General features: G+C 46.2%; 1 protein-coding gene across 1 annotated transcript; it reads right to left on the bottom strand.

Moving 5' to 3' along the window:
- Positions 1 to 1,601: 1,601 nt before the first annotated feature.
- LOC136505964 (protein CUP-SHAPED COTYLEDON 1-like) lies at positions 1,602 to 4,313 on the bottom strand. Its single transcript, XM_066501094.1, has 4 exons — positions 4,274 to 4,313; positions 3,921 to 4,139; positions 3,537 to 3,820; positions 1,602 to 2,328 (listed from the first exon to the last, which is right to left on the bottom strand). Exons 2-4 carry the CDS (start codon positions 4,120 to 4,122, stop codon positions 1,660 to 1,662), a joined length of 1,155 nt encoding a protein of 384 aa, XP_066357191.1. The 5' UTR covers positions 4,123 to 4,139; positions 4,274 to 4,313; the 3' UTR covers positions 1,602 to 1,659.
- Between the last annotated feature and the right edge of the window lie 6,292 nt (positions 4,314 to 10,605).

Raw genomic sequence — 10,605 nt, forward strand, 5'->3', positions numbered from 1 at the left:
CCTAGGTAGATAAGATATTCAAAATCATTCTCCAACAAATAGCTTGTTCGTTTCGGCTGAATTGACTTATAAGCTATGGTTGAAAGTACGACTGGCTGGTTGGATGTGAAAGAAAAATACTATTCAAGCCGTGGATTATAAGCCAGATACGAGCGAATAAGCCGAAACGAACCGACTAAAAGTACTTATATGAAAGATCTATTTTAGGTTGTCTAAAAGGTCCAATCTAAATATAGACATCCTATCTTCTGAAAATCTATTTATAAAAATAATTATTTTTTAAGTGTTTTTGGGTGCTGTCGTTAAGGATAGCCATGGAGCTCGTCGAGCGAGCGAGCGAAAGAGGCTCTGTATCATCCCCCGTCACGTACCCGTCGGTGTATCCATTCCCAGGGATCCAGCAGGAGACGTCCCAATCTCGTCACCGTCGCCATCCATCACATAAAATATTGGATTACTACCTGCTCGTACTCGCTCGCCCCTCCTCCAAGCTGCTGCTGCCACGGCCACACTGCACTGCACGAAGAGAGAGAGAGACGAGGGGAGAGGAGAGGAGGCATGGCCGTACGGGTAGGCATGGCAATGGTGGAAGGAAGTGACGTTTGGAATGACGGATGGATGGACGCATGCATGCAAAAAGCTGAGGCGCCGTGCCCGTGCCGTGTCAGGGAAAAACGGCCGTGTGGACTTTTAGCGCTCTCGAGCACCACTAGCCAATACCAATACCACTAGTACACCGCACAAGCACGCGGTCAGAAGCTCCAGGGCTCAGCAGGCGCATCGCATCCCGTCGATTCCACAGCACGAACTATGAGTACTGCGCTAGGCACCCATGACACATCTAATCCACGAACAAAGCTGCTAACTAGTAAGGCAGGGTTTAGTTCACGCATGTTGAGGATTTGGCTATGGTAACACTTTCATTTTTATTTTACAATTAATGTTTAATCATGAACTAATTAGGTTTAAAACGTTCGTCTCGTAATTTTCAACTAAACTGTGCAATTAGTTTTTTTCGTCTATATTTAATACTCTATGCACGTATCGTAAGATTGATGTGATAACTACTGTAGCACTTTTTGAGAAACTTTTTAAAAACTAAACAAACTGGACTTCACTTCACTGCTCATACTGATGAACGACTGATTTACCAACCCATGGTCGGCCGGTCAGTCACATCCTCCTACTGCAGCGAGAGATACAAACCGCGAGACAAAGTTTCGAGCATAATTAGTTAATGATTAAACACTAATTACTAAATAAAAACAAAAAAATGTTAAGCCTAATTAATCTATAATTAAACACTAATTACTAAATAAAAACAAAAATACTACCGTATCCAATTCCTAAATTTCACGAACTAAACTCGCACTATGTACGTAGAACGACGACCCTAACACTCACTAGTAGCAGCTAATTAACCAAGCTTAACGACACCGCATGCAGAAATCACTACGTACCAGTTGACTGACAGCCTGTTCGCCTGCTCATAAATGATCGTAAATTTCTAACTAGAAATAGTATTTTTCTGTCACACCAAACAAACCAGCAGTAAATAATCCACGATCGTGGTGACTTAGGAGGGTAAATTAGCACAACGACCAGGTGGACGTGGGGGCGTATCCCTATCCCTATCCATGTAGCGGCGTGTGCAAGCAGCTAGAAGACCCAGCCGAAGGCGCCATCGAGCTGGCCGGGGCCGACAGCCATCTGCGGCGGCGCGGAGCGGCCCTCGACCTTGACCTCCATGCTGGCGGGGGGCCAGTGGTGGAGAGCCCCGCCGCCCAGCGATCCCATTCCGCCTGCTGAGAGGAACAGTGGCAGCTGGAGGTTGTTGTCCTGCATCTGCTGCAGGGACGAACGCAGGTTCGGGAAGAAGGCCGGAGTCGGTGGCGGCTCGAAGGCCAGCGGCAGCGGGGCCGCGTTGTACGGCTGCCCGATGCCGAGCGCGGCGGCATCCAGGGCGGCGCCGGTGGTGGTGCTAGTGGAGAAGCAGGGCACGAGCTCACGGCCGGTGACCAGGTTGTTGCCATTGTTGGCGTTGGCGGCGCCGCCGTGGCCGCTGCAGTACGAGCTGGCGTCGCCGTCGGCGGCATTGGCCGCGGCGGCCGACGCGAACAGCGACAGCGAGGAGGCGTCCGTCACCGTGAGCAGCGGGCGAGGCGCGGACGACGCGGACGCGCCGCCGCCGCCTCCTCCACCGCCGATGGAGGCCGAGGTGGAGTCCGAGAAGCAGGACTCGCCGGCGCTGCTCAGGCGGTGGTGGTGCTTGCGGGCGGGTGGGACCTCGCCGGGCTTCTGGAACACCCTCGCGATCACCCACTCATCCTGAAAAAGGTACTACGTGTGTTATATAAAGAAACAATGCTACAGTTCAGGTGTCTTTCTTTTACTGCTCATAATTAATTTAAAAAAAGGTACTCCGTGTCCGTAGAAAATGCCATTGTAACATGAATATACTTTGCTGATAATTAATAAAAAAAAAGCACAATGCAACAGATTTTATTTTATTTTATACATGCCAAAAGGAAAAACAAACATTTTGCTGAATCTGGTGGCACATGCTTGACACGAGATAGGAAACACGGATACAATATAGTAGTAGTAGATTTTAGCATCCACGAGCCATGACATCGATCAGAAAGTGGAAGCGTAGCAGCAGTAATGCCTGTAAAAAATCAAACAAGCTGAGCATTCACGCATTGCTGATACGCTCGCATCGTCGGCACTGGCCGACAAAAGATTCGAATCCTTGTCCTGGCTTGGGCTTGGGCTTTGCCATATCCACGCGCACGTAATGTAGCAGCAGAGCGAGCTGCAGAAGCAAGCAGCGGTATCCTACACGCATGCACTCAACCGATGCGATGCGAGGCAGGGAAAACCAGGGACACGTACAGTACAGGCCCTGCCCTGCCCCTGTGCACTGTGCTGCAGCTACTCCTGTCCTAGGCCGCGTTTAGTTGCAGGCAGAGTTGGCGCCGGCGGGAAGAAGCTGCACTGTTGCGCACTGTAGCATTTCGTTTGTATTTGGTAATAATTGTCCAAACATTGACTAATTAGACTAATTAGGCTTAAAACGTTCGTCTCGCAAAGTACAACCAAACTGTGTAATTAGTTTTTAATTTTGTCTACATTTAGTACTCCATATATGTACCGCAAGTTTGATGTGACGGGAAATCTTCTTTTTACACAGTGCCAAAATTTGGATTTCAATGGAACTAAACGTGGCCCTACTCGTAGCAAGCCATGCGATGCTTGGGTGAGCCTATGACGCCCCCTTTTGCCCTCCAATCATCATTACTTTGTGTCTCTAGTGCTGTACTACTAGTACGTAGGAGTATTTGTGTTTTTGTGGAGTGCGTAGTGTACAGAAACTTTAATTTTTTTTTCCCGAGTTTTAGATGAACTTCAATCCCAGAGAACATAAACAAATACTCGCATTATTTTGTTTATGAACAGTATATACTACTAGTAAGTAGCATTATTCTGGACCAAAAGGAATAAAAAGCGAGGAAAAATGCGCAAATTAAAGTTACCCTTGTGGAGCTGGGGAGGAAATGGTAGGAGTAGGTGCCCTCGAGGCGGTACTCGTGCATGACCCAGTGCGTCTTCTGTCCTTCCGGGGCTCGGCCGCGGTAGAAGACGAGCGTCTTCTTCATGCCGGCCAGCGCGCCGGAGCGGGCGCTGCGGATCTCGCGGTCCTTGCCGGTGGCCTTCCAGTAACCGGCAACCGTGGCGCGGTTGGTGCGCAGGCCCGTCGGGTACTTGCGGTCGCGGAGGCTGTAGAAGTACCACTCCTTCTCCCCCATCTTCGCCTTGTCTGTGCGTGAGGCAAGCAATGGCGTGATCAGATCATCACGAGTGGCAGCAGGAGACAATGCATGCATGTGCAAGAACGATTTGATAAGCGACTCACGCACCCGGGAGCTCCCATGGCTCGCACTTGTTGAGGTCGATCTCGGCGATGGCGCGGCCGCAGAAGCTGCCGTCCACGGCCTTGCGGAGGAGGTAGTAGGTGATGAGCTCCTCGTCCGTCGGGTGGAACCGGAATCCCGGCGGCAGCTCGCCTCCGCCGCCGCCGTCCAGGCCCAGACGCGTGCCCAGCACGCCGAACCGCTCCATCGTCCTCAGCACAGCAGCTGCTAGCACCAACAAACAAAACAACACGATCGAGGACGTCCATTAATTAATGCAAGAGCAAAGAGCCAGCCAAGGAAAAGGAATGGAATGGAAGGACCAGAGCATCAGGGCCAGCATGTACCACAACTCCTACCTGTGCCGGCCGGCGTGTGGTGTGAGGGGAGTGAAGTGAAGGCTCACCCTTTTGTTTTGGGGATGGAGCTCCGGCGGGGCTCGTGGGCTTCATTTTATAGTGGGCAGGGCTTTGTGGCATGCGCTTGCTTGCCAGGGACAGAGAGAGACAGGGGAGAGGGTGGGTGAGGAGTAAATGGCGGATTCGACGAATCGGGGAGGGTGTCCGTCTCACAGCGGGCGGCAGAAGACAAGCCGGCTGCGTGGGCGTGGGCGTGGGCGTGGGCGTGGGAGTGGAGCCGGGGGACGTGCCGTGGCGGAGTGGTGGAGCTTTGCTTCTGTCTGGTGTTTTGGGGAGGCTGGACGGTGGACACACATCGGAAGGGCGTGTCGATGGTGGAATTCTTTTATAGCAAGCCCAGTAAACTTGGTTATAAGGCTATCTCCAAAGGTGCAGACCCAAACTAGATACTCATTAGTTTTAAGTCATGCACAGTATATGAGTCACGCATCCATACCATATCTTCTCCAACAGCCAACGTAAAATCCTCTCATGCTCCATCTCCTCTCTCTCCGCTCGACCCCTCTCTTCTCTCCCCCAGGCGACAACCCCACGGCGCCGCTCCTCCCCACCCCTCCGCTTCCGCGCCGCCCCAAGCCGACCGCCGCTCCCCCCGGCCGGCGCCATCGCACCCCATCCTACTCCCTCTACGCGCGCCCCAGCCTCCTCAACATGGAGCGCGAGCGCGCCACCTAGATCTGGGCCGCGCGGCCGCCTGCTCAGAGCGTCGACGGCTCCTCGGTGCGGTCGCACTGGCCGTGCTCCTCTCCGCGCCGGCGGCTCCCCACCGTGGTCCTGCCTGGACGTGCAGGCCGCGCCCGCCACAGACCCGCCTTGCCCCGCCGGCCGCGCCCCGTCGTGGACCTGTCTAGAAGCGTCGACGGCTCCCCGCCGCTGGCTCGCCTCGCCAGGGATCCACTGGGCGTCATAGATTTGCGTCTTCTCCCTGAAAGACTTATTTGCCTTTCGTTTCGGGTGCTATGCAAAATGGGTGATCTGTTTGGGTGCTCCGTTGGACTGTGTTTCTGGCTACGCAAAACAGTGTATATGACTCATTTTGCGTCTGGGTAACGTTATTGGAGACGGTCTAAGCTAAACCATGTAAGCAACAGATCTATTCTCTAATAATAAAGAGAAAAATTTTCTGGCTATTTTTTTAGTCTATCATCCTCTAACTAACTTTGTAAAGATAGAAATTGTCTCTTTTCATGTCTGTCTATGGTTTTCGTGTTTTATATATGTACGTACGATATCCTGCAATAACTAGAATATAATTAGGAATCCTAATTCAAATATAAGATGTCTAGATGGGAATTCTTTTGTGTTTGTTTTGGAAACAAAACAAAAGACGCAAAAAGGGAAACAGAAACACAACGTGAAAAAAACATAGGAAAAAGGAAATAGGAAACGGAAACACAACGTGAAAAAAATGAAAAAGAAAAAACCGGGATGGACACTATACAAAATAGGAATAGAAAATGGAAACTAGACATGAAAAAATAGAGGAAAAAGGGAAACCAGGATGGACACGATGGGTAGGAAACGAAATTGGAAAAACAAACGGGACTACTGTTCACGAGTAGAGAATAGACTTTTGGTTTTTTTTGGCTTTAGTCCTGCCTTTAATTGGGTCCGGAACTAATGGGATATTTAATCCCGGTTGGAACTACCAACCGGGACTAGAATCCACTATCTAACGAATAGTGCAGTAGGCTTTTTCAACAGGGACATTTAGTCTCAGTCTGTGGTTCAAACCGGGACTAAAGGTTGCCTTTTAATTCCGGTTGAAACCACCAACCGAGACCAAAAGTCCCGCAGGTCTTTTTATTCCGGGTAGTGACTCCAACTGAGACTAGAGGTTGACCCTTTAGTCCCGGTCGGCTCCACCAACCGGGACTAAATGTCCCCACTATATATCTCGGCTGGTTCCTCGGTCCCCCAAGCCTGAGCCATATCCCGTTTGAATATTACATGTGTGTGTTCTTGCTTGGGGGAGCAAGAGCTGTTCTTGCCAGCCGCCATCAAGCTTCTTCTTCTCCATTGTTCTCTTGGCTTCTTGAGAAGTTCTTCAATCTCATCCATTCTTACTTTCTAAAGGTTAGCAACTTCATCTTCTAACCTTTGTTAGCAACTTCATTTTTATAATGGTGGATTTTTATTTTTATTTATGCATATATATATATATCTAGATCTTAGTTAGCAACTTCATCTTCTAATAATAGTGGTGGATTTTTATTTTTATTTATGCATTTATATATATCTAGATCTTTGTTAGCAACTTTATCTTCTAATAATAATGGTGGATTTTTATTTTTATTTATGGATATATATAGAGAGAGATCTTTATTAGCAACATTAGCTCTTGATGAGAGTTAATAATCGTTTAAAAAATGTGCCAACAAGTAGGGTGCAAAATGGTTGCAAAATGTTTAAGTTTACTTGGCATGCATATATAAATCTTGAGTTTATTTTTTTATATGTTTCTCTAATATATTGTATGGTATATTTATTAGGGGTTCTATATTTATTGGATGTTTTTTAGTTTTTTTAGTTATGATGAATGGCGGCGGACTTCCCCTGCCACTGTGGCGATCTTCCATTCGCGCCACCGCCAAATAGGGTCGTTCAGTGTCACCCACACCCATCAATAGTATGGAATATTTTAAGTTTTGCGTGCTAATATAAATTTTGCATATATACATTCATTCATAATATGAATGTTGCATATGTCACAGACTATATCCCCGGTCTAGTGGCTGGAATCAGTACTATGGCTGCTCGGGATGTGGGTCATCTTTGAGACGACAATAAGTGAGGTTGTGAATGATGAAGATGGTGAATTATGGACATGTAATGTCGCCTTTGACATCCCCATTAGGTACAATCAAGTTATGCTCCAAGACATCGTGCAGACTGGACGACAAATGCCGACCAAGATAGGCGCCCAGATCGATGTCGTGCTGTTTTGTTTACAGGCAATTGAGTGAATTGGCTACCGTATGCCTGATTTCTCATCCTTGAAGATAGGAGCTTTACGTGAGGGTAATCTGGACGTACCGCTAGTGAGCGAAAGGCATGCGAGATTCAACCAAATGGATGTGGTAAGTTGTGTATGATATCAGAGTAATGTTTATTTATTCTTATTATTATATGAGCGCTTCCTGATATTCTTTGTTTGTCCGCTTGCATAATTGACTCTATGATTTCACCTATGCTGCAAGTGGCATGTAGCCCATTATCACGCAAGCTATTGAGCGACTAGGGTGCACCTGAGACTACGTGGAAGACCAGAGCCAGATGACGATAGCTGGTATCCAGTACTATGTGAGATTTAGGTAGAACCGGGTCATCAATAGTCCGACATTAGGCTACATCTATGGGATACCATGTAATGTAGACAAGGCCTGATCTTCCGATAGGTATGATAGCGTCGATTGGTGGAGACTCGACATTCACGATCTAGGCTTTGAACCAAGACTAATTCGGATCCCCGCAACCGTTACACCACTGCTACATTGGTTATCAACCACGCGAACACGATTGACCTCGCCGAGAAGGCTTTCCTGCAAGCGAATAGAGAACACAAGCAAGAACGGGATGAACGCAATCTAAAATTGCAAATAAATATGAGGCTTATGATAATGAGAAGGAGTTCAAGTCTTTATTCGAAAGGACTAATCGCCATAGGCGAACAAGATCAAGAACTGAGGCCCTGGTTCACAGCAAGCGGCCTTGGCGGCACAGTTGCAACAAAACGACGTCTATTTCACAAGGAAATCAAGAACTAAACAAAACCCAAACCCTAAGGAGAGCGATGGCTACTAATTATAGTCTTGGGTGTCACCCCCTGGACGCGCCCCCTAATGGGCCCAAACATGATACACGGTCCAACGGACCAAAAGACGGTGTCGTAGCACCTGGCAGATTTTGGACACTGACTTGTTTTGATGATTTTCATTGATTCCAAAGGGCTTTTGACATGAGACCACTTGCATTGGCTTTCTTATCTAATTAGCTTTCCATCCATATGGGAATCGTTGAAAACGGAGCCGGACGCGCCCGTGTGACTAGTTTTATGACAGACTGGTCGTAGAACCTGAGATGGGCTCGAACTTGATTTGGGTCTCCACCTTGGTGACTCGAACCGGATGAGCTTTGGGCCTCCTTCTTGGTTAGGACACCCTCGCTGATCTCCTTGGTCTCCATATGGTTCTCCAAGCATGGTCATATGTATGGAGGTCATGTCCTCATCACCATGTCTTCAGCATTGTGATGCAAGAGAGAGTGTTTTAGTGCGGGCCTTGCAATACATAGACAATGACCGTGGTTACACAATCTGAGACATACACTACTGGCAATAGAGACAGGCTAGAGCTACGCCCGGTTTGTAAGGTTCATGTGTTAATTAGGTTATTTGTATGGATATTTTAATTATGGTTATTAGGTTTATTCGAACGGTTATGTTTAATTAGGTACTCTAAGATCTTTATTATTATCTTCGATGTCACATACGTCTCATATTCGAATTTTTCAAACGACCTTGGATGGAGAAATGACCAAAACAAAAGTTGTAGATCTCGAAAAGTATTTTTGTCGGAATAGATGTTTGAATAAACTGCAAAAAAACACATTGGTTTTCATTATGGAATACAAACACATCATAATTTTTGTCGGAAGAGTCACCAGGTCGTGGGTTCGAAGTAGCCTCTCCGCAGATTTTGCGGGGGAAAGGCTTGCCTCGGTTTTTCCCTTCCCCAGACCCCACTCATGTGGGAGCCTCTAGCACTAGGTCTGCCCCCAAAAATACAGGGGAATAAAGGTACCTTTAATCCCGGTTTTTATTCCAAACCGGGACTAAAAGGACCTTTTAGTCCTGATTTGTAGGACAAACCAAGATTAGAGGGTACCTTTAATTCTGGTTTTATTACAAATCGGGACTAAAAGTCCCCCACCTACCACGCTGACCACTGCTTCCACCTACCACTGTGCGCGATCACCACTCCTTCCATCTACCACCGCTGCTCACGCTTATAAAACCAGCCACTGCGCACGCCATTGATCTCTGAAGGCATGCAGTTCGTCTCTGTTATTGTTTTGCCCCATTCGATCCCTATCCATCTGTTGTTGTTTGCCCAATTTCCAATCGACATATATGGCCTCTCTGTGGGAGAAAGCCCTCCACATACAAATTTTATTATGCGTAGTCAGCAATGATGCACACAAGAGGTACTAGAAGAATGTTTTTAAAGATGGAGCCACGCCGAAGCCTGGTGAAGCTAGGTTTGATGCTCGTGCAACATAATTGTTGCAATGGCTATTTGCAAGGTTGATGGATCCATCCTATGCGGTGTACTCAGGACTGTCTACGGACTGTCTGTCCATTCAAAGCATGAATGGACTATCTTTAGAGTGGCATGTGTTCATTGGAGCTCACGCAACTTCGTCTAGTAGTTCGTCATCCACCTTCGGCATCCTCTTGCACCTATTTGACCATGCTTTGGTGCTAGAAGAATGTTTTTGAGGTGGTTATTTTATAATGTGTTTCTGCACTTCGATTGTAACATTGACCTATTGGGAGAAATGTCTTCGTTATTGTATATGTAATTTTATCGTTAGGTCTTTGTCATCGTATATGTAATTTTTATGTACCCCAAATATTTATTCGAAGGTTCTCTAAGATCTTAATTATTGTCTTCGATGTTGCATGCATCTCATATTCGAATATTTGAAACGACTTTGGATGGAGAAATGATTAAAACGAAAGTTGTAGATCTTAAAAAGTTATGCAACTTTGTAGTTGACAACTTTTTTATTTGAAATCATTTTATCAAAGAAAACTATGTTTGAATTTCTCATATTTGACATTTGAATTTTTAAAATGTCCTCAAATGGAGAAATGACTGAAACGAAAGTTGTAGATCTTGAAAAGTTAAACAACTTTGTAGTTGACGACTTTTTCATTTAAAATCATATACTATTTCAAAATTCTGTTTGAAATTCAGTTTTTAAAGAAGTCTAATTTCTCCTTTTAATCTCTGGTTAAAACTTGTAACTAGTCTTTCTCCGTCATACTAACTTCAAATTTAATGAATTTTTTTTCTAAAATTTTCTAAAATCATGCTCTATCAATTTGTTGTGTTCCTACAACTTTCTCCGTCATACTAACTTTCATGTCTGATTTCTCCTTTTATCAATTCGAAATTTGATTCTCATAAAATGGCAACTTCAAATAATATTTTGAAGCAGTAAACTAATTTAGCTAGGAAATTCATAAATATAAAAGTTGTAGAACC

This window comes from Miscanthus floridulus, chromosome 14, assembly GCF_019320115.1.
Source record: "Miscanthus floridulus cultivar M001 chromosome 14, ASM1932011v1, whole genome shotgun sequence".
Lineage (NCBI taxonomy): Eukaryota > Viridiplantae > Streptophyta > Magnoliopsida > Poales > Poaceae > Miscanthus > Miscanthus floridulus.

Coding starts and splice junctions, on each gene's coding strand:
- LOC136505964 (XM_066501094.1), bottom strand. CDS start 4,122: ATGGAGCGGTTCGGCGTGCTGGGCACGCGTCTGGGCCTGGACGGCGGC. Junction 3,821..3,920: donor CGAGCCATGGGAGCTCCCGG/GTGCGTGAGTCG, acceptor CCTCACGCACAG/ACAAGGCGAAGATGGGGGAG. Junction 2,329..3,536: donor TCCTCCCCAGCTCCACAAGG/GTAACTTTAATT, acceptor TACCTTTTTCAG/GATGAGTGGGTGATCGCGAG.